General features: G+C 39.1%; 1 protein-coding gene across 5 annotated transcripts in view; it reads left to right on the top strand.

Moving 5' to 3' along the window:
• The window catches only part of TNIK (TRAF2 and NCK interacting kinase), a 350,899-nt gene that overhangs the window by 59,809 nt on the left and 264,878 nt on the right, over nucleotides 1–26,212 (top strand). For all 5 annotated transcript variants that reach the window (XM_036218652.1, XM_036218651.1, XM_036218649.1 and 2 more), the window contains exon 2: nucleotides 17,092–17,157. In XM_036218652.1, the coding sequence (XP_036074545.1) occupies nucleotides 17,092–17,157 (66 nt within the window). The remainder of the gene's footprint in view (nucleotides 1–17,091; nucleotides 17,158–26,212) is intronic.

The following is a 26,212-nucleotide window of genomic DNA, read 5'->3' as shown; positions in this document are numbered from 1 at the left end:
CACCTAGGAATGCCTTTGGAACCACCCATCGCGGCCCAAATATAAATAGACCTTCCCATTTCTGCGTTGTTATAGCCCTCCATCTTCCCTGGCTGTAACCCTACCCCCCATCCCAGAGGTACGTAACCTTGTTTCCCCATGGTTAGCCAGTTTTAGGCCTGACCCGTCTTCTACCTCATAATATGCTTTTTTATTTTTTAACTTTTTCCATATTGTGCTTTTAATAAATGAATATTTTCTTTTATTTGCTGAGTCGAAACTCATTTCAGCAGTGAAAAGGACCTAGAAGTGTGTGTGTTACCGAAACTCTGATCACTCCCAACAGCAGCACTGTGAGTATTGACACTTAGAAACTAGAGATACCATCTGACTCAGAACTTCAGGTGGCTCACTCACAGTCTAGAGGAGGAGTCAACAATTTATGTAAACACATAATTCCAATACGTGGCAGGTGCTATAGTCATTTTATAGGACAAGCACTGTGAGAACAGAAGAGAACGACACAGCTCTGCTGAGGAGAAGGAAAGTGGGTATTAGGAAGGGCTTGGTGAACATGATGCTTAATCTGATTTGAAGGTGGAAGACAGCTCGAAAGGAAGTTGCTTGTGAACAGGCTAATTGAAAGTAGTCAAAGTAGGGCAGGCTGTGTGTGTGTGTGTGTGTGTGTGCACACGCGCACGCGAGCATGCAGCAGCGGCAGGACAAAAAGTACCCTATGTGAGAGATACACTTCATTTACAAGAAATTTAGGGACCACAACAAAGTAAAGTAGCTTGCTCAAAGTCACATAGCTAGTAAGTAGCAAGGCCTGAAATTCGAACTAAACTTATTTCGGCAGCACAAGTGCTCTTTCTACCTGTTTATACCTAATTTTAATGATGTGTGTCATTGGAAAGTTTTGTATTATGAAAATAAGATTCTAAGCCAGGCCTTTCAGTAGTGGTTGTTTTGGGTAAAGTGAGATATATGGGCCTTGTCCAGCAAGCCAGAAGGCAGTGCTGAGATGGAAGGGTGACCTACCCTTCTGGTTGGGAGGGGTGAGGCGTTACTAAGAGATGGTGACCCAGGGCAGGCTTGCCAGCTCCACTGTGGCCTGTGCCTCCGTTTAGTACTTCAGGGTATATGGAAATTACCTAAATGCATGTGGGCTGTTAAATTATGTTTTGTTATTCCTGGACAGGGTTATTGTAAACATATCAAATAGCCAAGTGGTTCACTGGCAGGAATCTTTACTTTGGAAAGATCCGCCCTGTCCCCCAGACCTCTGTCGGTTGTCGTTATACAGTCTTTGTTTTGGTTCTGCTGGAGGCCAGGTTCTGAACCACTAAGCCATTTTAATTGTATATTTCTCCTGTGGAGAATTTAGAATTATTCCACCTTCACCTGTAAGATGATGCAAAGGGGAGACTCCTAGCCAGTGCTGGCTAGATGCATAGGCCTCATTTTAGTGGTTAGACTCTCATAATACCTACCACAGGTGGCTTTGGTACGAGACAAATGATTCCACTCAAGAGGGGAAGTTTACTCTAATGATATGTGGATTTTTCAACTGTTATTATTTTAAATTTCTTATTATACTTAGTTATCAACCTCACAAAATCCCACTTCTCTCTTACAATATCTCCAGTTGTATATACCCTGACTTTCTTGTCTTAAAAAAGCATTTGAATATGGTGGCTGAGAAGGCATATGTGAGAGCTGTTTGAAAGAACTGTCCCCAGAAAGATCTGGGACAAGTGTGGAAGATGTCAGACCTGATATCAGGTTTGGGGGAATGTAACCGTAGGCTTGTTTTAGTTCCACATTCACTGGCAAACAGTGTGTCCACCAAGTAGATACTTTATCTGCAAGTATCATATGCTTAGCATTGTGCTTAATGGTACGTTTAATCACCGAGTGGAATTCAGTAATCAGGGCGAGATTTTCTACGCTGTAACAAAAGACACTTGCTTACCTGCTAGATTTAAGTAAGCCTTATTACTGAGCACTGAAGCACTGCTAGGACCGGAAACTGATATTTTAATTGTTGGGTTGCTGCTCATATCTATTTCCTCATTCTCCTAAATCGAAGCTGGCTTCTTCATGATTAAATTACTTTTCCATCCTTTTTAATTGTGAAATATATACTGAAAATTGTTCAAAGCGAAAAACGTTTGGTTTGTTTAATTAGCGCCAGTGTGACCATCTCTGTATTTGAAAACTAGAATGATTCTATTTGTCTCGCAGACCAACCTCACTAATCCAAAGATTTGGGAGGAGCGGGGAACATTTATATACTGGTAAAAAGTATGACTTAATAGTAATTTGTCTTATTCCCCTTTTAAGCTTAGACAGTGACAATAACCTAGAGGTACTAGGGTGGCGATGTTGTTTAGGAGGTCCAAGAGTGTTGGCTTAAGTAGAGATGTCTATGATTAGCCAGCGATTGGATGTGAATGCTGCTGGACTGTTTAAATGTTTTTCTTTTAAAAGTATTCCTTTTGTTATCTTTTTTACAATAGTTTCTTAAAATCCACTCTGTTTGGACAGTAGATTAAACTGCTCTCCAACTCTAAGTACTGGCAAATTATGAATGAATAGAGGTGAAATAAAGAGGATTTACTGTATTTGAAAATTATGGATATAAATGGTATAGGTGAGCAATATACTTCTGAATGTTTTTACCAAAACATCCCTATTGTTGAAGGACAGTAAATTTGAACTCCTAGAGAGCTACTGCTGGGCTGACTGGTATTTCCACTGGAAAAATAATTGATGTAAATTTATCCATATTTAATTTAACATATTAGAACAAACACATCCTCGTGGAAAATAGACTTTCCAAGAAGATGCACCATATTTGAACATGGCTTCTCAGATTCTCTGGTACCCAGCCATATTTTCCCTAGGAATGTATATCCACATCTTTCTGACATAGAAAGTCTCCCTTACTTATCTCTTTATTTCATCGATGAAAAAGTAAATAACATATGTGTAATTTATCTTGTCGTTAGTCTTGTAAAATTGTTGAGTTAACCAACGTTTATTGACTCCCCTCTGTGGCCTGCGTACTGTGTAAGCTGCTAAGGTTATTGATATGAAGAGAGAACCCAGATTCTGCTTTGTGGGGAGAGGGAATATAGCTGAGTGGGGAGGTGGATGTAAATGAATTATTACAGCTACGTAATTTGTATACTTGTTCCTTTGTTGCCTGGAACAAATGTAGCATTTTGTTAAAAAGAAAAAAAAAAAGGAAAGAATGGCTTTATATATTCTTTATCCCATGTATGTCTTTCACTTTTGTTAAAGCCGTGTGTGTTTAATACTTGAAATCTATTTGCCTTATGAAATGCTTATGGAACTCTGGTTTTTCTAGAAATAATCTAAAGCTTCCTGAATGAAGGTGCTGCCCTGTAAGTTTCCATCATTTCCGTCACTTCTGACAGGAGTGATACATGTGATTAACATATATCCTTTTAAAATAATGCCATTTTAAAAAAGCATTTCCCCGCCTCTACTGATCTCTTTCTGCTTATGCAAATCCTGTTTGTATTTCACGGCCCAGATGCCTGCCTTTTCCTATCAGCATTCCTTGGTTCTGTCAGTCTGTATTGATTTCCCACCCATCTAAACTCTCCTAGCATTTATGCTGTGTTCCACCTGTCTGTCTGGTTAGAGCAGGGTCCCTACACTTCATCCCTTCTCCTATCAGAAGAGAGTTCTTGAGAAATGGATTACAGCTGTCCTCCTAGCAAGCGGTCCTCCTTGTTCATCAGAGTGGCTGTCCCACAGCTCCACCCAGTCTCAGGCTCTTGCCCTAGCAGCTCTGCCTGGCAACCTGGAATCCGCAGGACTTTCTTAACGGTTCTCTCCTAAGCCCTGGAGCAGAAAAGGCCCCAGGTCTGCTTTGAACCCCTTTTTCTCCTGGGACCCATGTTGGTGTCCCTCCCACTCCCTTCTCCAGCATTTTCAAAGCAGTAGATACCCCCAGGCCTTTTCTTACCTCGTCAGCCACTGAGAAGGCAGAGCTGGGTGCCCCCCTCCCCTCAAGGCCCCTCTTCATTCCTTTCATTTAAACTGTTCTCAAATCCTAGAAAATGGGATCGGCTGAACATTATTCACAGCGGCGTTAATATACCATTTTGTCCTCCATGTGTCCTTCAAGAGTGGCTGCCCCTGAGCGTGAGCTCAGGACTGAGGAATTTGTGATGGGCACATTTTATTTTAGTATTAACTGATAAAAACTGACTTCAGCATTGCTTTATGTTTGACAAAATTCTTTCATGCTTTGTCTCCTTTCAACATTGATACAATTCTGGGAGGCAGGCAGATTGCTGATATTCTTATTCCTACTTTATAGGAAAAGAAATCAAGGACTAGAGAATTTTAGTGGATTTGCTCAATGTCAGGAAAATTGTAAATGATGGACTCAGTTCAGTCATCTGCTTTTCTATACCACAGTCTTTTATTTTTCTTCATCTATTATTTCACTTATTTTTCTCTGCTATTACTAATTAGACATACTCTTTGAAGGCAAGCTCATGCCATAATATCTGAATCCTCCATAACACCAAACAATACAATTTTCCATACAGTTTTTGGAACAAAATAGTAAGTTTCCTTATTTAGTGAAAATCTGTTATGTATCATACTCCTTGCTGGGTATTTTCCATAAACTTTCCCCTGTTCTCATCAGACCTCTGCTAGATAGGCTTTATCAGTATTTTTGGAACATTAATCTTTATTTGAATCACCTGGGGATCTTGTTAAACTGTTAATTCTGATTCAGTAGGTCTGGGCAGGGTTCAAGATTCTGCATTTCTAACAGGCTCCTGGTACTTGTCACAGACCACACTTTGAGTAGCATCCTGTGGATAGGTAAAGAAACTGTGGCTCAAAGACATTAAGTAATATTTCAAAGATTACATAACTGGAAGTGGCAAAGCCCCACTCAGACCATGATCAGTTGATACTCAAATTGCTACTCATCCGCCCATGCCACATTGCTGATGTGTAGGGCACTCCCGTTTAATGTCCTGGGGGATTCAGAGACATTGAAGACATACATCTGGCTCCCTGGAGAGTTGCCTTCCAGGGCAGTAAGACAGATGCATCCAAGGCAGTCTCTGGGATGTACTTTAATGTCGAGTTTACTCTAATGGAGTGTAATGGGAGGATCTTAGGTATGAAATGTGATTTGAGATGGACCTCAAGGACTGGTAAGACTGACTGAAAAAGATGTGAACACAGCACTTTCTGGATAGCAGGACACAGATCGTAAGAGCATACAGTTCGTCTTCTGGGCCTGGCGAGCAGTCTGCCGTTGCTGACGATTAGGAGGGCTGCACTGTTAACTCACATACCTCTAGGTCCTTTTCACTGCAGAAGAAATGAATTTCAACTAAGCAAATATGAGGAATCTTTATTTATTAAAAGCACATTATGAGATATAAGACGGGTCAAGCCTAAAACTGACTAACCATGTGGAAATAAGGTTATGTACCCCAGGGTGGGGGCAGGGGTGGGTATGGGTCACAGCCAAGAAAGATGGAGAACTGTAACCCTGGGGGAGGGAGAGAGGTCTGGGTTGTGTTTAGGGCTGTGATGGGTGATTACAAAGGCATTCTTAGGTGACTGGCAAGTGAGGTCATTTTAATTGACACTTAGCTACTATGTAACTCTTTGCCTAGTGTTCATGCGCTTACCCCGAATTCAGTCTGTTATAATTAGATTCATGAATGTCCAGGCATAAACATAGTATTATAAATGAAGCTTCAATTGTGGGCAAATTAAGGTAGTACCTTCTGCTCAGGCGTCTGGAGCAGATTAGGCCAGCTAAGACTATGACCCTCCTGTCCTTTGTCTCTGGGGATGTAGGTGGGATTCTCTACCAATAGGACGTTCTTTGGGCCGTCTCTGTGCTGGGCCCCAATTCCTTTGTTCCTGTCGCTCATGTCTGACTAGCTACCAAACACTTTGGCTTTAAAGATGTCTCTGGAGTTGATGGTAGAGTAAGTAAGTGATGGAGCCACTGGAGGATTTGGAGGTGAGGTTTACAATAGCACCCTATAGGTGCCCAGGTAATGACCATTGGTCACTGTAACATGATCTAGTTATTAGTGAAGCATTGCCCATACTATGCTTTTGGCATCTCCATAGAACCTGTGGTCTGGTTATAGGTCACTTGCTCCTTGATGACCTTTACTGTTGTTTACATGGAGCTTGTCTTAATAAAATCTCTTTGCCTGGGGCAATAGGGGGTATATCACTTCTCCCACCCCCAACTCTTTCCAAATTTTTCTAGGCTAAGAAAATGCTGTTTTTTCCACAGACCAGTAATACACATTCTTCTTAAAAGAAGCATTGTTTCTTCAGCGGTGACTTGTAATGAGAAAAAAGGGAGTAGAGACAAAATGCAATACTGGTCTGAATGGAGACCAGTTTTTCTTTGTGTGGATAACCAGCATTCCAGTCAGGTTGCCACGGTGATGCTGAGATTATAACTGTTCATGCCAGCAGTCAGAGAATGTTGTCCAATTAGTTATTCTCAGCTGCTAGGTTACCTTCACAGTGGCTCAGAGAGCAGGTTTGAGTTCGAAGGCACTCAAATGAGCAGTCAGAAGACTTGCAGTTCATCCCTCCTTGAGGGGGGGTAGAGACTACAAGCCCCGGCATGCCCTGGTTTGAGCCGTGTAGGATATGGTCAGCCATGTGAAAACAAACTCCATTTTTAATTCTGTTTTTTTTTTTTTTTTTTTAATTTGCCCCCTATTATAAGAAAGGGTTCCCAGAATTCCTGTGTCACCAGCCAGCTTTAGAGTGGCTTTCATAGTTTCCAGGGATGCTTTCAGATGGTGCAGGTTGGAGACAGTGGAGAGAATGTGTGTTTTGGCACTGGAAATTCAACAAGTCAACATTAACCTCCTTACCCTGAAGAGAAGGCCTGTCGTCAACTGCATGTTTTCTTATAGGTGTGAAGAGAAATGCTAAAATGCTTTCAAGCACATATAAAGTGCTATTTGGTCTGTTGTAAGCAGGTGGTAAATGAGTTTCTTTGGGGGAAGGGTTAAGGCTTCTCTTTCTAAAATAGAACCTTGGATAGTTTCCTAATCTTTCTTATTTAATTATTTAGGTAGTCAGTTATTGTCTTTAAAGTCCATCTGCTGCAATTGCTGTCTTTTTTTTCTCTTTTTCTAAGCATCTTTGAAGAGGCAAAATGCCAAAATCTTTGCTAGTCTGGTTCCCATCATTTCGACCTCGTGTTGCTGGAAATACTAGGAAGTTAGCATGTCTGTCCTGACAGATCTAGAGATATCCCGTGTTTGCAAATCTCCATAAACTGTATGATACATTTCCCCAAACAGCTGTATAACCTCTATAACAATCTAATGATGGGAGTGAAGGGACCAAGGTGGTGGGCCTTTTTATGTATTTGTTGACTCTTAAAGCAACTTTGCCATGTCTGAGCTTACACAGACTGTGGGAGAGTTGAGGAAAGTTCTGGAAGCTGAAGATTCCTATCCTTGTCCCAAATCTGCCTTGTGTCCTAGTATCTTGGGGAATTTTCTCATTCCGCTTCATGGAGCTAGTGGGCCTTTCTCCAGCTGGAGATCTGTTGTAAAATAGTCTCTGAACAGAGCAGTGGGTTTTGTGCATCCACCTGTGCACAGGCAGGTTGTGGGCGTGGCTCGGGAACTCCGGATCAGGAAGCACAAGAAAGGCTGGCCCATGAATCCCAACAGTTGACAAAGGATTGAGGTTATCTGTATACCAAAATCAGGAAAAAATATTCAAGTTAATGTTAATAAGTCCTTCTTGGGTTATTCTTTTAATTTCATGTTCCTAATTATATATGCCCTGTGTAAACCAGTGAACATTAGGCGATTTATGTCTAATTCTTTGTTTTCTCCGATAAGGAAATAATTTGAAGCCCGAATAAATGTGAGTAGGAATATGTAAAGTCTGTGAACTGAGAAAAAATATATTATGAAAAATTTCATTTATCTTCTATGCAGATGTGTACACATGACCTATTAAATCAATTGTCTGAATGACATTAAATTGGAGATGTGTGATAAATCTTGTTACATCAGTTCTGGGCATGAGTTACATTCACTTCTTACCCAGAATGTCTGACATTTAGGACTGAGTACAAGTGCTTGCCTTTTCTTGCCACCCTCCCAGCTGCCCCTGCTCCCTTTCCTTCCAGATCCACCATTTGAAAGACAGCAAGTGATTCTTTTGGTTTATTAAAGGATTTTATTGAACAGAGGAAACATATTAGAAGTTAAAGGACTTAGGATTTTGCCACTGACTAGGTGAGACCTTGAACAAGTTTCCTAAACACTCTTGTTGGAAAAACTTGTGATTTTTTGAGTATATCACATCTGCCTGGGCTTCTCTTTGCTCTTTTGTAAAATGGGGAGAGGGATTTTATCAATACAATCTCAGAAATCTCTGCTCCGCATTTTAGAGCACTTACTGCATTGTGGTTGTCAGGGGTAGGACTGGTGATGTGGGGACTTGATTTATCTGGAAAATATTTGAGTGTCTGTAATGTCCTAGTCACTGATCTGAGTACTAGGAATACTGCAGTGAACAAAACCAATAGAAGTCATGTCTTCTTGGAGCATACATTCTAGGATAAAGGATCATTAACAGACACTTTTAAGCATTTATAATATGCCAGACATTGCTTTAAATCTTTTATGTACATTATTTTGTCAAAAAATCCACAAAGTAGGTAATACTGTTATCACTATTTTACAGTTGAGGAAACTGAGGCAAGGAATGATTAAATAATATAGTCAAGGTCACACAGCTAGTAAATGGCGAAGCTGGGATCAGAATCAGGCTTTTGGGCTATAGAGCCTGTGGTCTTTACTGGGTATACTGTCAATTAATTGGTTAACTTAAAGTAATCTGTATTCATCCTAGCTGATGGCGAAGTAGGAAAAAGAAAGGAACTATAGCTTTGGATAGAAATCTGAGAGCCCTCTTGGCCAACCTCTCTGGGACTCCAGGCTTTTGATGGAAAGTCAGGGGCACTGAGCAACCATGCCATATTCAACTTCTGTGTTCCCAGCCACTTGGCTGGCTGTGTCTGCATGGTCGGTGGTCCCTGGTCCTTCTCTGGCTCTATTGTTAAACCACAAGGATTTCACCATCCCCAAAACCCCAAATTAATTTCAGCATTGGTCATTTGTAAAGAAGTGAGTGATGATGGACTTGAAATAAAAATATCTGGATTTGAATCCTGGGTCTACTGTTGACTAATGCTGTCACTTTTGATAATGCCAGCAGCAACAGCAATAATAGGAATAGCTGTATTTATTAAACATTGCTGTGCATTGTGCTAAATGCTTTATATATGTTGATTCTTATTCTCAGAACAGCCCTCATGCGAAGTATTTTTATCTTAATTTACAGTCTAGCCTTGGCTGCTGTTTCTACCACATTCTTTTTAACCTTGGGCAAGTTATTTAATTCCTTGAATCCTTGGTTTTATCATCTGAAAATTAGGGTTAGTTAGGAATATCTACTTCTTATGGTTGCTGTAAGGATTCAATATGAACATTTATATTAGCACTTAGGCCATTATCTATCCCAGAGACAGCAAAACTATTACAGCTTAAGGTTTGCAGCTATTAATCTGAGGGGCCAGGTTTCAGACCTGATTCTAGGGGCTGCCTTTGTGAAGACAGGTTTAAGCAGCAGAGTCCTAAGTGAATCAGGTGAGCTGTGGCATGGCGTGTGGCATTTGGGAAGCTGGTTCACTACCAAGAGCTGTTCAGTGGCAGATAGAACTGCAAAGCAAACAGGATGTGGGGAGGCTCTTGTCTTCCTGACCTGAGGGCTAGAAGAAGCTACAAGCATCGAGGAAGGTGTGCCCTGAGGTTTGTCTGGGACCATGTTCTGACCTTGCCAGGAGCTAACAATGGTAAAAGGACACCGATACCATCTAGCCAAGTAGGTAGAGCTGCATGGGAGCATATGGCATCCTGGAGGAGTCCTGCACACAGGACCACCCTTCCCAAAGGATGATGCTGGACATGTGGAGCGTGGGAGATGCCTGGCACCTTCACATGCAGGATGCAGCCTTGCAAAGAAGGCAGGCCCAGCGGGATTATCCCACTTTACAGATAGGAAAACCAGAACATGAGAAGTCAAATAGCACTAGCAAGGAACAGAGTCCAGACTTGAACCCTAACTCTTTATGCCAATCCTCTGATAGTTCTGCATAGTTTAATTCTATACAGATGATCAAGTGAGAAAATTTAGCAGTGTTTTATCTATCTATCTATCTATCTATCTATCTATCTATCTATCATCTATCTAAATAATTTACTTGAATTATCTCTCCTATGTGAGTTGCATGGCTTGGGCAGTATGTGAATGGAGATAAATCTGGGCTGTGTTCTAGCTGTTGCAGGTATGTACTCTCAGAGCACTTCATGCTTTTCCTGCATGTTGCTTGCCATTGTAATTTATTGACTTGTGTGCATGTAGTTATTTGGTTATGTCTATTTTGTTCATTAGGCTGGAAGCTCAAGGAGGCAGGGGCCAGTCATCCTCTGCTTCTACCTTAGACAGGAGGGTGGGAGGATGTGGGTAGTGCTCCGGGACTGAACAAACCCCATTGTGGAAGGCAGGACCTTTGGCTACTCAGCTCCCCACTACATCAGAAGAAGGGAAGGTGAATAAAAAATGAGCTTTGAGGTACTTTGTGAGTGCAGTATAGACTAGAATGGGGGTTGGGGGGGGTCATGTCAGTACAATGCTTCCTAGCGCTATACTTAAGTTGGAAGAATGATGGTGTTGAAAAGCCTGAAGGCTCAAGATAAATGTAGAGAGTTCTCCTGTTCTTGTTTTCTTTGTTCTGCTTTGCTTTTGTAAGCATATACTTGTCAACTAGGCTGAAACTGAACAAAACAGCTGCTAAATATGGTTCTAAGAGAAATAACATTTTGGTCTTTTTAAGGCCCATAAGTTTAGAGTAAGCACAGTCTTGTGGCAGATGTCAGAGGGAGTCTGGGGGTAGGCAGTCTTTCTGGGAGCCGGATCAGACATCCATATTCTGCTGGGGTCTGTTTCACCCTGCCAAAGGACAGGTGAAATCAAATGAAAGATCTGTCACAGAATGGCTATGTCTCTAAGAGGAGTTCGGGAGGACTGTCTAGAGTCTGTTTAAAGCCATTGTTCATGATTCCCTCCAATCCCCTTCTTAATTTTATTTTCAGAGTAAGGCGGTGGTTTGGGGAAAAATATATATCATATTTTATGATGCTAAGGAGTAGTCATCCTAGTTACATATTTAGGTTTGCTTTTTCAATCTTTGGGATTTAGTCTAGAGATGTTATTTGGTGTTATGCTAAATCCAATATTATTCAAGGGACCTGGAAGAATTAGGGTATAACTCAGTGACTATGACTATTAACTTTTAGATTTTAAATCTCTCCACCCTGCTGCAAAGTTGGGCTTGTGCCTACCACATTCGTCTGAATTCCTGAATTTCAGCTGATAGAAGAGAGATTTATTGCAACATTCCAGAAGCCCCCCAAAGTTGATGTGTCTTCCCAGTAGTCTCACGAATTTCTAAAGAGATATTTGTTTTTTTACAAATATCACAATTACCACACCCTGTTTGCTAAGCATGTGGCAATATTGGTTAAATAACAATAGATTTTCTTTTACTGCTTTCTTAGTTGAAAATATATGAAATGCAGGCTGAATTTTTCTATGGCATGTTCTTTGTATATTAAGTGAACTCTTTTTCAAAGAGGAAAAAAGAAAAGGAAGGAAGGAAGTTAATATTTTTTAAAGTCCTATTATATGTCAGGCTCTGAGCTAGTCAAGACACTTTCATAGTCCCCACAGTAACCCTCTGAGGGAGCAATAGTGTCCCCATTTTAAAGATGAAGAAACTGAGACTCAGAGCCATTAGGACATTGCCTAAGGCTGGAGAGCTAGCAGGTACTAGATCAAGGGCTGAGAATTATGGTTCCATGAAGCTGATGAAATGGTGAGTGGTTGAGAGCTCAGGGTTTGGAGTGTGACCAGTACCCATTCTGGCTCAACCATTCATCATGGTGTGATCTGGACCAAGTGCTTAATCTCTCTGTGCCTCAGTTTACTCATCCACTTGATAGAATTGTGAAAATTAAATGGTCTATTCATGGAAAATGCTTAGACTAGTATGTGGCCTATAAATTCTCATGAAATGTTAGCTATTACTGTGATTTTTATTATGATGACTAACCAAATTTGCCTATATCAGTACCTGCTGAAAAGTTACTTTTCTTTCATGGAACAGCTTGCCTTTTGATATGTAGTAGTTATATTTCATTATGAAATAATATAAACTACTCTATCTTAAAATTAATTTTTTTTCTCAGCCTCCCAGCAAAGGTTAAGATCTGAATAAAGGCATGTGTAGCCAACAGAGATTCCTGACTTCGGTAAATGTCAATGATTTGCTCTTTTCTCCTTGGTGTATGTAACCTCCTTTCATGCTGCCCATCCTGGCTTTACGAGCAGCTAAGCAAACAGGAGAGAGAGAATTAAACTGATTCTTGTGTCTTAGCTTTCCTGTCTTTGTAACATAATCATTAGGTACCATGTGTTCCCCTTGTTGCATTACACATGGCCACATCCTGACAGCCTGCCTTCTCAATGGCCCTGAGGCACAGCTTAAAGCAATGGGCTTTATAAACTTTCTCTAGCGCTGGGAATACCATAGGGGCTTTGCATGTGACAATTTCGTGCAGTTGGGAGCAGGGTAAGAGGGATGGGGGGAACAGTGGCTAGGATGACATGTCTAGATTGAAAAAGATGACATAGTTTGCTAGACTTTGGCTCTACATTCTGTTCCCATTTTTGTGTGTGTGTGACTTTCTCTACACATTGTGGAGTATTGGGAATGGGACATCAACCTTTCTCAACAGGACCTTGACTTTCAATTCGAGCCACATTGTGTAGAATTTTAAAGCATGATGTGTTATGTCTAGAGATGTCTATTTTAGAAAGATCACTGTGGAGATAGATTGAAAGGAGAAAAGAGATGACTGCAAATAAATAGTCATAGCAAGGGATGGTGAGGCCTGTTGTATGAGCAGAGTGGAGTAGATAGTTGGATCTGGTGGACATTTGGAGATAAAATCATTAGCGCTTAGTGAATGACGTGAGAATAGACTTTTGGGGTCAACCTACCTTTGAGATATGGTCGGAAGAAAGAAACGGGATCTCTGTGAGAGATTGAGTGGTGTGATGGGAGACAAATCTTTTCAACACGAGTGGTGGTATTCAGCAGTGTAAATGCCTCAAAAGGGACAACTAGGACAGAACTGAGAAGAGACCCCTAGAAATTAGAGATTGAGGTTATTGGTGATCCTTGGGAGAAATTACAGTTGAGTCTTGAACAACGGGAGAGTGTTAGGGGTACCGATCTCCATGCAGTTAAATATCTGTGTATAACTTTCGACTCCCAAAAAACTTAACTGCTAGTAGCCTTACTTGTAACAGAAACAGTTGATTAACACATATTTTGTATGTTACATGTATTACATACTGTATTCTTACATTAATGTAAGCTAGAGCAAAGAAAATGTTATTAAGAAAATCATAAGGAAGTGAAAATACGTTTACAGTATTTATTGAAAAAATTTGCATATAAGTTGGACCTGTATGGTTCAAATCTGTTGTTCAAGGGTCACTTGTATGTTGGAGTCTCGTAAGAGTGGAGAAAACAACTGAATGCTTACCTTATTTAAGCTATACCCCTATTCCAGAAGAACATAACTTACAATTATATGCATTTGTACGAGGGAATACTCACAAACACCCAGCTCTTCAGGTACTTGGGTTGGAGGTGGAGGAGAGGGGTGGATTAGGGTCAGTGCTAAATTCAAGTGTCCCTAAACAATACATCTGCCTTCTACCTTCTGTGTTTTCAGAGTCCCCTCCTCACAAGTAATATGACTCTGATCATGCCATTTTTGCCTTATTACTGTCAGGATACTGTATAAGATAGACTCTTTACCAGTTATAAACTGGTACTCATTTCTAGCTATGATGCTTGTACTGGATGCTGGATTGTGTCACTCAATCCTCTCTGCACTGCTAAGGCACTGTTGTCCACCTGATGGTTCTTACTTGGGAATTGTCCTCAGCTGAAGGAATGTCGCTTCACCCAAGATCATAACCTTTGGGACAGGGACGGGGGACAGCCTGCATGCAATGACTACTCAGTGGAGCTGGGATACAAAGGCCTCTGTGCCTCAAGGTAGGATGATATTGAAGTCATCTCAGATTTGAAGCTCCTGTGCATCACAGCTGACGTCTTCCATCTGTTCAGTCTAGTACTTCTTCCTTTACTTCCACATGGCACACAGTAGAATAAACTCCCTCCGTGTAAATCTCAGCGATTTTCAGTCTGTCTCCTGAGGAACTAACTTAAGTCAACGATTGTTTTCAGTTTGGTTGGTTACCTGAGAGAGGTCGCCAACCAAAGTCTGTAGTTCCTGTGACTTTCGCTTCTGAGCCCCTTGGATGTGTCCAGTGGAAAGAGCCTCTCTCCCTGTAGCTGGAACTGAAGTCTTGGTATTGAGCCTCCTTGACTTCAACTGACTGGGCCATATGCACCTTCATGGGCTATTCAGAGAAGAAAGAGCCTAGAACTCAGCTGCTCAGCTCCTCCTGAGAGCTACCAATTAAGCCCCAGTCCTGAGGAGGGGCCCTTGAGGTGGGGTGATCCCTGGGTGTAGAAACTGGTCCCTGCTCTGCACTCTGTTTCGGTTCTTCCCTCCCTTTCAACCCCTCCAACGCTCTCCCCACACTCCTTACGGCAGCTAATATTTACTGTTCTGCATCTCCTCTCCTTGGTTCATATTTTTTTTTAGTCAAGAAAAATTAATGTTGAAAACACAATTGAAATATTTCAAGCAAATGTAGAACCTCTCTTGAAATTTGTTGCAGAAACAGCACTGAGCAAACAAACTACTGGGAAGCATAGCTTAGAAACAAACAGCAGCTGCCACCATTTGTGGGCTTTTTTCCCCCCCCTTTCCTTATTTCTTTCTAATTTGTTTTTAATAAAACCTGCTGCTCTAATGGCCTAGTAGTTGAACAAACACAATTTTTCTTTCCTACCCTGAGGCCTCCCAGGTGGCCTTGATCGTGTCTTAGTGGTGATAGGGTCTCGATCCACAGAGCCGGAGGACCTCACTGTGTTCTCCTGTCTCATGGTTCCATCTGGAACGGTGTCGACACCTCCCTGACCAGGTCGGGTGTGGCTGGAACTTCTGGACTGTTAGATCTGTTGAGACATGAGTCTGGAGTGTGGTTTCTGGCCCTTCTGGCTTTATTATAATAATAGATACAATGCTACGTCCAATCTTTCTCAGAAACTAAGTGCTTCAATTGTTGGTTTTCTGATTTTTGTTTTTTATTTGTTTTCTGTGTGGAATCTTTGAAGGCACATAGCAAAGGGCTTTTCTTGGGCCGGATTTAGTAAAGACTGTAACTTCAAAGAACTCTAATTCGTCACATCAAACTCATGTATCTCCTTCTCCATAAACAGCAGCGCTGAGGCAGCCCTTCTCCCTTTCTATGCTACTAGTGGCATGGAATTCCTCAGCTTAAAAAGTATTATTGGATATTAATTGATTGCTGTGCAAAGCGTGTGGTTGCCGTCTATGTGCAAAGCATGATACTGGATCCTCGCTTATTCTTCACCAGAGATCTGCTAGGTGGATGTCATCCCGTTTTATCACCTCAGAGACTAAGTTGCTCTCTCAAGGTGTCCTAGGATCAAACAGCCAGTCAAAGTAAAGCTAGTGTTCAACCCAGGTTTGTCTGAAGCCAGAGCTTAGACTTTACCCCACCTGCCTCTCAGCCACCGTAATAAATATGGCAGCACACTCATGAAAGTGTTGACGAGAAATAGTAAGTAAATGCTTTTAGGCTGGAGATGGTAGTCTTCTTTATTTGTCCTTCAGAGAATTTTTTTTTTTAAAGTGAATTGGTGCCTAACATTTAAAAATTAGAGAATCTCATATTAAAAAAAATTGTTCAGTTTTTCCTGGAAAAAAATCTTTGAATCTGGCAATATTGCGTTCATAGGTTGACAGTACAGTAAAATACTGCACCCCCCCCCCCCCAAAGGAGACAAGACTTCTTCAGTTTAACACAGGCACAAGCTACCTCACTTTACTTTTACCTTACTCGCCTCGTTTCTGTGGGCATTTCAGTTTGTGATTCTTGATTTTAGGCCTTTAAAGAAACAATTTCTCTCCAGTTAGGAGTCAATAGAGGTTAACGTCAATTTCTGCCTCTGAGCTGAATTTTACAGGTTTGATTTTTCTTTTCAACTTTTTGGGATAGTAATTCAGTAATAATAGCAGCAATTGTTGGACATTTGCTGAGCGCTCTAACATAACTGAATGAGGTTTAGGAGACACTGGCTTGGCGGTAAAAACTTGTATAATTCCCTAATTTAGTTTTCACTCTAACTCCTGCAGGTACTCTTTAGATACTGCAGGAACTGGAGGCCATCTGCCAGATCCGTTTTGCAGAAGCAGTTTTGTAGAGAGCAGAGATGAGTTTTAAGAAAAACGTTACGAGAGAAGCATTTGTGTTGATTCCATGGTGACCACCTGGATGAGATAGCCTCACAATGCAGGAGCACCCTTTTCTTAACTGCCAGTGTTCAACACAATGTGCAGCTCAGATAGTTCAAAAAGAAAGATCTCAACAATTAGAACCCCTTTAGGGTGATGGGTCTTTCATTTTATCCTGATGTTCGTACCTACAAATGTTTTTCCATTTGACAGTGAGAAATGTGTTAATCCTTTTTTATCGTTTCAATGGAAGTCATGTCTCCTTTTATATGATTTAAACACTTCTCATAGAAAAGTAAAATAGAAACAAAATGGATTATGACTAGTTTCATAGCTACAGCTGAATTAAATTTTAATGGTATTTAATATTAACACACAAGAGCCCCCAAAGCTAAACTTGTTATTTATTTGCATGTTTTAAATCAATGTTACTTTTGATTAAGACAATGCCTGGAATATTGCTTTGAGTTTTTATTGTTTGTTTATTTTCTTTCAGGACCCTGCAGGGATCTTTGAATTGGTGGAACTTGTTGGAAATGGAACATATGGACAAGTTTATAAGGTAAGTTCAATTGACTTTGAACATGGCTTATGTGTGTGATTTTGGTTCATGAATGCTGAATTGCAGTGCTGTCTATTCTTACTCATATATGCCTCATAATAGATTTAAAATGAAATAATATACTTGTTAATTGACTACTGTATCTTTTAAAATATATCTGTAGTCCCATCGCCTAAACTGGATTCTGAGATTTTGGCATTTCCCTTCCTTATGTGTTACAGTGTTTATGTCTGACAAATGAATTCTACATATTTGAAGTGCTTTAGGTGGTTAGTTTCCTTAACTTTAATCATTGCCAGAAACTGGTTTTCAAAGGAGAAAAGATAACATTTACTTTAGAAATTTAAACTATTAAAGTATCACAGCTAGAAAAGTAGATTAGTTATTGGCCTAGGGCATGAGTTAAATGAGTTTAATGCTGGCTACTTCACAAAGCAAAGGCCTAATGGCAGCAATGAGTTTTATAAGATAGGAAATAATTAAAAGTTAAACTCGAGTTGAGATTGAGCTGAGGAATAAGAACTCCTTCTTGCCCTTTTACTATTTTTTTTAGTTACAAATTTACCCCAAAATGCTTTTAAAAGATATTTTCCCCTAGTAAATGATCTGAAAAATGGTCGTTTGAAAATGGAGGTTGATTCCCTTTCTGATTATCAAAAGGAAATGGAAATGAACTGTTTTTGGTCTAAAACTCAGGGGGTTTAGTGAATGACTATTGAAGTAAATGCCTTCAAAACAAACCAACTGTTTCCTCATGATTATTTCTAGGGAAATAGCCATCATTTTCCTGAGTGGTAGTGATATGGGATGACATTTCCATTACGAATCATCGCTCTTGTTCTATTTTTAAATTCCTTTGCTGAGCCCTAAACTCTCTTAGTTTATTAAAATTATTGTAGAAGTCACCAGATTGTAATATTTCCAATTCTACAGAATGTCAGAAGTATAGACACACATGTATACATATGTATTCATGTGTGTGTGTGTGTGTGTATGTATGCATGTATAATCTGGTTGAGAATCTGGTTTTTAAAGCACAATTGTTGTAAACAGATACATATTTAAATCTTTTTTACAGGAGGTACCTTTTGGTGTTCACTCCAGGAGAAAATTTCTCCCTTGCAAGAAATGATTATTTCTTAAAATGTCAACCCTGCAATTAGACAGACTATAGTCTACTCAAGATGTTCACTTGACGTTGATCCTGTCTGACACTCAGCAAATGCTTTTAAATACTTTCAATGAGGATAATGAGGTTGGAATTGTATTATTGCATTTTGAGAAATTGGATTGAACTTGTGAATTAACTTGAGCTAATGAGTTAAGCTCTGATTTAGGTAGAAAATTACTTCTGATTTGCTGTTGATATAGGGGAACAATTTTGTAGCATGCTGTTGGTTTTATGGTGCCATTTCTTAGAGTCATCCCATTGTACTATGCTTCCCAGCTATAGAATATACATTTAGAGGACAATTCACAGCTTTGTCCTCTAAGAAGTGGACTGTATACTCTTTCAAGAGAAGATAAAGAGATTCAGTTAAGGATGGGAAGGTTTAGAAAATCCGCAACGGTCCTTAATATCTTGTACTTGGGGAAAAAAAGGAAACAAATGCAAGATGTCAGATATTTTGGAGAGGAAAGGTATTCACCAACTACATTATTAACGTTGTTATTCTAAAGGGCCCCATTCTCTTAGTGGTTGATACAAAACTTTGGCACTACAAAGCTGAAAGGAGATTGCAGAGCATGGTCATGGTGAATGCACTACACTTTGAGACAAGAGACTTGGTTTCTTTCCCCAGCTCTAGGTATCGGTTTATGGCATCACAGCTTTTCTGTGCATTAGTCTAGTGATAATGTAGTTAGAAATGCTTTGGAAACTTATAATGATTTATCTAAAGAGTTAAAACAACCTTAGCATGTAAGTGTTCAGTTTCTAGGAAACCCAGATGATATTATTAGGTGGTACACATTCATGAACAGGTTTCCTGCTGTTACCCTGAGTTCTGAAGGATTAGTTTAATAAAATAGCAGAATCTGAACTCAAATATATGTGAATCTAAAGAAAAATAACTTAGAAAGTGATTGTTCACATTGTGGGTTATATTTAACTTTTATGGAATAGGTATATTTGTAAAATACTATAGGCATAAATAGCAATTTTATAGCCCTAGGAAAAGATTCTTATACAAAAAAAATAAAAAATTCTGTGATAAATACTTGCTTTGTAAATCAGCTTTTGGTGTTCCTGGATTTCACAAAAAAGAGATGTAATTTTATGAACAGTTCTATGGACATAGCCTTTATTTTATGGGAAGATTTGTTATGTTTCTTTTTATAAGCCATTCTAAGGGAGTCATAATATAATTTTATTTACAAGTAGTTTTTAAGAAACATAAACAATAAACAAAAAGTATATGTAGATATTAAAAGACTATTTCCTGAGGTATATCTGTACATAAGCCACATATATCTGGATGTGGAAATAGAAGTATCTTATTTAAAGATTAATAACCTTTATAGTTGTGTTTAGCTTTTCAAAATTGCTTCCAGTTTAAAATTCTAAGTCCAGCTTGATCTGTCTGTCCTTGGAAGGCTAGATTTGTTTATCTGTAGCATTTTGGTCCTAGGTGGTCTATGGCAATTCAGTATCTGCTTTTTACTTTATTTACTGGACAGAATAAACAAATAAGAAAGAGTAGCGATTCTCTGTCAGGACTTTTAATGAAGAAATCATCTTCCTGGGCTGATGGCTCTCACTGAAAAACAAACCAACAAAAGGCCACATACCTGTTTGCTAAAGGTTTTGGCCATTTATTGGCATGCCACCTATTGGGACCTAATGGGATCCAAACACATTTTTGTTAAAATAGAGTAATTATTTTAATGAGTCAAAACAATTGTTCAGTGTTTACTGCTAAAACACCACTAAATTGTGGCCACATACTCCAGAAATGAATGTTAGTCTATCTTGTTTCTTAATTGTCCTTTCGAAACATATATATGTTATTATAGAGATAGAGACATATTTTATTCCATGGCGACAATGTGAATTGGGACCATGGTGGATTCCTCACTATTGCTCAGGTTTCTTGTGAGACTTCCTTAAGGTTGTGAAGAATGAAGTAAAGTCCCTTTCGGTCACGTGGAATTCGTTACCTCTCAGTCAGTCCATTTTCCTGCAACTTTCTTTGAATGTTTATTATCATATCGAGCCAAGATTCTGCTTTCCTAAAATATTTACCACACTCCCAGAATAAATATTCTTCCATAAGAACATAGCTCTTCAGATCTTTGAAGAAAACATCTCCCTCCTTCCCCCAAACACATATTTATATCTCCTGCTTTTCAGACAATATAGTCTCAGTTGTTTAATTAATTCTTCATATGGCATAGACCTGGGGCACTTCATTACCCTGTCTTCTGACCTGAAACTATTCTAATATATTACTACAAATAATACTTTATACTTTTACATAGTTCTCTATTTCATAAAACCTTTTATATATTATCTGATTTCTGATTTAATTCTTATAATAATTTCATGACAACCTTGTTCTCACCTTAGGGTCTTTATAGTTATAGTTCCCTATGCCTAAAATACTTTCCACACAACCCTCTCCTGACTGGCTACTTCTCCACGTTTTAGCTTAAATGTTACCTCCTCACGAAAACAACTTTTAATCCTCTATCCAATATAGCCAGCCACCTCCTCTCCCCCTCCCCCACAGTCTTTAACATGCAACCTGTTTCATTATCTTCATGGCATTGTCACTCTCTGAAATTTCTTACTTCTTTGTTTATTTACATATATAAATAATTTAAGTGCATAAATAAAGGGAAAATGAGGGTAGGGACCTAGTCTGTCTAGCCATCACTGTATCCCACATCTGATACACAGTAGATGTTGACCATTGTGGGGCCCAGGATTGAGCCCTGTTTTTCTTTTTATATTTAGTCCTAGTTTTTTCAGCATTTCCCATAAAATATTAGTCTGCTTACTTCAGAAATGTATATTTGTATAAAAGTAGTCAGTGAAATACGATTTTTTAAAATAAGACAAAATAGCAAAACTCTTAAAATGGTGGAAAGTAGATATAAATTTTATGTGTAATGAATGGTTGATAGTCTGTAAAAACAAGATCCATGCTAGAAATTTACAAAATGAGGCAAATCGTTTTCCAGCGTTCAGTTTCCTGGCAGAGTTTCTCAAAATATATGCAAAACAAATATTTGGGAAATTATTTAAAATGTAGATTTCCAGGCCAAACCTCAGAAATTTTGATTTAGTAGGACTGGAGTGGGGTCCAGGAAGCTGAACTTTTAATAAATGTGTGAGTTAATTCTGATGTTCAGGGCCCTGGGGCTACTCCTTTAGAAATGGCAAAAATGATTATAGATTACCCTGTGGTAGGGCCACTTGAATGAATGCTGATTTTAATGCTTTTTGTAATCATTTACTTTAGGATCTCCATGCTGATTCCAATTGATGTAAACTGAGAAAAGTGAAAAAAAAGCATAAAGATCTTGACCTGAGATATGATACCAATCAGTTTTGACATACTCAATTAGAGATTTGACTTTTGGTGTATTTCTCTGACATGCCAGTGATCACAGTTTAAGGTTTTTCCTGAATAATTCAACTCAAGACTTGAGAATCGATAGAGTCAAACCTGACTTGGTATAGAGAGAAGAATCTGAACATTTTGTATGAGAATTCCTCAAATCTGTATATTGTGATCTCTTAATTAACCTTCTATTAAAGTGAGACAAAGCATTTTAATAGTAAGCTTATCAATAGTCGTGCTATGGAAGTGATTCTATGACATACCCAGGATGCAATGTAGCTTTTCATAGTCTATTCTAATAAGTCATGAATTAGTCTATTCACTTTGTGTTTGGTAAGGAGTATGGGAGAATGTTGTATTTCTTAGATAATAGTGACATTTGTTTTTTTAATCAAGAATTTCCAATATAAAGAATATATTACTTCACATTTGTTTAGTGCCAATATAAAAAGCCCTGTGCTTTGTGTGGGAAGAAGGCAGACAACTGAGACCATTCCTACTCCACAGATGTGTGCAATCAGTTTATCTAATATTCCTTGTGAGGAATATTCCTATTAAGGGGAGGAAACGAAAGCACATTTATTAAGCCACATTGTCACTCTAAGGCAGGGTTTCCCAGCCTTTGCACTCTTGATATTTTGGGTCAGATAGCCCTTTGTTATGGGGGCCCTCCTGTGCATTATAGGATGTTCAGCAACGTCCCTGACCTCTATCTACGAGATGCCAATGATACCTCAAAGTTGTGACAATCAAAAATATCTCCAGGTATTTCCAATTGTCTCTAGTTGAGAACCTCTTCTCTAAGGATTAGACAAAATAGCAAAACTCTGAAAATTGAAGTACAGACAGAGGCAATGGGAGTGTAGAAAATGGAGCAATTAACGCTGCCCAGGCTGGGTGGGGACCTGAATAGGCTGGGTGGGGACCTGAATAGACTGTGGGAGGGGGTTTTGGAAAAGCTTTGGCATTTGCCCCTCTTAGAGTGTAATTTAGCATATTCATAAGTGGAAAGTGAGTGTGATAAAAAGGACTCTGGAGCAGGGCTGAGATGGATTCCCAGTCTGGTTCTGCATTCTCCTAGTTATGCGAAGATAGCCAACTTTCTCTGAGTCTGTCTGGGCTTCTTCATCTGTTAGTAATAGTGCAGTGTTGGGTAATGAAGCGTAGTGTATATAGAAGCCCATAGCCCAGTGTCTGACACATCATAAGCTCTCAGCAACCTTCTTCCCAAACACATGTGCCAGTGGAAGCCTAGCTTACCAGTTCTTTTCATGGTCTTATTTTTGTACAAGATTATATGACCTAAAAGCAGCATTCAAAGAAGATGAAGTCAGAAATACACTTACCTTTATGCCTCACCATCTGCCTTTGAATTCTTGGTGTTTATGTAAGCTCAGAATTGCATTATTTATGTTAAATCCAAAACTCAATACTTCTTATGTGGCATATGATGAATAATTCCTGTTTAGCTGTTATAGTTGGTCTTCAGTGTTTTTTTTGTTTTTTTTTTGTTTTTTGTTTTTTAAACACTAAATGATCATTTATAAAGAGAAGATAGAATAGTAGAGGAAATAAGAATTGGTCATAGAACTCTGGAACTTTATTGGGGGTGAGAGTGACTTTTAAATAATTACGTATTTTAAAATTCGGGAGGAAATCAACAGTATTTCCTTTTAAGGTAGTACAGAATCTAAATAGAGAGACTTTATTCTGAGATTAGTGAGGAGTGTGTGCTAGTAAGGACCTCACTTAAGAGTTGACTTGTCTTTATGGTATTGGTTCTATGTCAAGCAGCCATAGCTTTCAGCTTGCTGTATTGTAATGTCTTAGAGCTCCAGTTTTTCTCTGTGAAATGATAATAAAAATACCTTTTTCTGATACACCCCATCAGGCTATAGTGAGGTTAAAATAAATTGCAGAGTATGAAAATATTTTGTTAAATTTAAACTGCTCTGTACACTAAGGTTTGATTATTGCTGTTGTCATTTATTATAAGGTAGGTGGCAGAGCCCTGTGTACCAGGGCATAGGGAAGTTTATTCCTTTGCTGTTCTTTTTCTTCTTCATTTTTATGATCATTATGCTGTGTGTTACCCAATAAATGAGGTTCCCCTCTAGGTTGCCTGATTCCAACTACAGACTTATTCTTACCTCCCTTCTGTTTCCTGTCTTTCTATCTTCAGGCAGACAAGGGTCATTGGAATGAGTGGAGGTGTCTCTGGCTTTGCCTTTGCCTGACCTTTGTCTCATTGACATTTGTTAGCTAGTTAGCCACCTTTCTCAAAGTGTGTTCAGTGGAACCCTAAGATCGACTCTGTGAAAAAAGAGTTGAGTGCCCGCAGATGTTTCACAGCGCTACTAACCATCCTTTTCTCATGAACATTAGCATTTGTATGACTTTGTTTATCCAGTATTTTCTCTTTTTAACTGTGGAACCTCTTTCCTCTTCCTACCCAAGTAACCCCTGTTAATGCCTCTTGCGACTATTCCATCGAACCCAGAAAATCCAGATGGTTTGTGTCCCTGTGCCATAGCTGAGCGCCTGTCACCATTTCTGTAGCCTCCATATTGTCCTTTATCTTTGGATAAGAAGATGTAAAACATGGCCACAGGGCTGTCTTTCCTGTTAACTTACAGAGTAGGCTCTTGGACCAAGTCTTATATTGCTGATTGCCTTTAAAAAGAGTTTTTGTACTGTTTGTAGTAACACATTTTATCTATTAAAATAAATTAATGATATGGTCAAGGGTGCTAGTTGGTTTCTATTCATTAAGAGAAAGTTTCTGTAACTGCTAAAATACCCAAGCACTATTTTTTAAGGAGTGTAGAAACTTTGATTTTTTAACATCAAATGGATATTTACAAAACATCTCTGAGATGATATAGCTTATGCAAATCATTGTTCTTAGTCATAGTTTCATTTGACTATCACTAAGACTTTAGGATTATTTAGTTATTAATATTTAGTCTTGGAGAGTACTTTACTTGCAGTTGACAAAAATTATAGGTAACAATTTTATTCCTGCTCCCCAATAGGTAGGAGATCATTTACCCTTAAAATGTGTAGGCTTTTCATCCTCATAGATCTCCGTATAGTTTACATCTCATTTGGCCTGAGACTGTACCATGTCATGCCACGATCTGTTGGGTGTAATGAATTAGATGGTTGTCATGTGAGCCCCAAGGGAAGACCTTTGTAAACTCTGGTGTGCTGTGTGCTGTATGGAGGGGGCACTTTCTCTGCTGAGTGGCAGGATCTGCCCCAGGGACTATGTGGGGTTTCTTGTTGCTACTGATATTTCTCAGACCTCTGTTTTATTATAAAAATCATGTGGATATCTTTGAAAAACTGTAGCTATCTGGGCCTTTCTGTAGAGATATGGTTTTAGTTGGTCTGGTATATGGCTGCGTAAAGTTGTTCCCAGAACTTCCCAGATGCTTTTAGTCTACTGCCGGAATTGAGAGCCATTTGGGCTAAGATATTGCCTCTGAAGTGGTTTAAAAGCTCTTTTTGGTGTCTTTGCCTCTGAGGAGAAACCTGCACTACTCTTATCTCTATCCTGGGTTTTTGTCTAACATGTTTATTTATTTATTCATATTCAGCCTTTTTAATAAGCAACTATTACCAGCTTGGCATGTGTGTACCCACCTTTCATGTGAAGAGTTTAAATTGCTTTAGTTCAAAATACTTTTCATTTTACCTCATATCAGTGAACTTCCAAATAACTTGATGCACACCACCTGGGTGACTTAGAGTTCTTAGATCTCATAACACCCGTAATGACTTGGTGATTATAAGGCAGTCTCAAGTAGTTAAACAATCAATAGTTAGTATGAAATTTCCATTATTTGGGGAGTTATTTGTATCCTGTAAAATGAAACTCTGCCAAGATTACAGGCACAGACTTCAGGACTATACAGTTTTAAGTATTTTATAAGGGGAAATATTTGAGACCCTGAAAAGAATAACCAATTAATTGGGGCCCTGAGATTGAATTTCTTATCTCTATGGTTTCACCTTAAATGCAATTTTATTAAATCCACTTGGATATCTCATATTTACAAAAATAAATATCTGCTGTTTGACAAGGAAATATATACTCTGTATTAAGTAGGAGCCTTGCTTGGTGGTGACGGTCTAGAACGGGGCACAAAGCATCGCCATGGTCTCTAAATAGCGCTGAGTACAGCCTCTTCTGCCAAGTGCGATGGCCTTGGGCACTGCCTCTGATCTTGGTCCTCTTGCTTACTTTCCAAGGCAATGCACAGAACTTCTGTGTCTGTTTTACTTCCATCTACAACAAAGGAAGAAAAGGATGGCAGCTGGCTCCCTGAGAACTCTTAATAAATACAAAATAGCTACCATGATAATAATGATAATAATAACACTGCCATCTTTCTAGATTGCAGAGAAGTGTCATGAACTAAATTATGTGACGAGCTCAGTCTCATTTAAAGGGAAGGTGCCCTATTGCTATAGAAAATATG

The sequence above is a fragment of the Rousettus aegyptiacus genome, unplaced genomic scaffold, assembly GCF_014176215.1.
Source record: "Rousettus aegyptiacus isolate mRouAeg1 unplaced genomic scaffold, mRouAeg1.p scaffold_m13_p_4, whole genome shotgun sequence".
Taxonomy (NCBI): Eukaryota; Metazoa; Chordata; class Mammalia; order Chiroptera; family Pteropodidae; genus Rousettus; species Rousettus aegyptiacus.
This window is presented reverse-complemented; position numbering and strand designations above follow the sequence as displayed.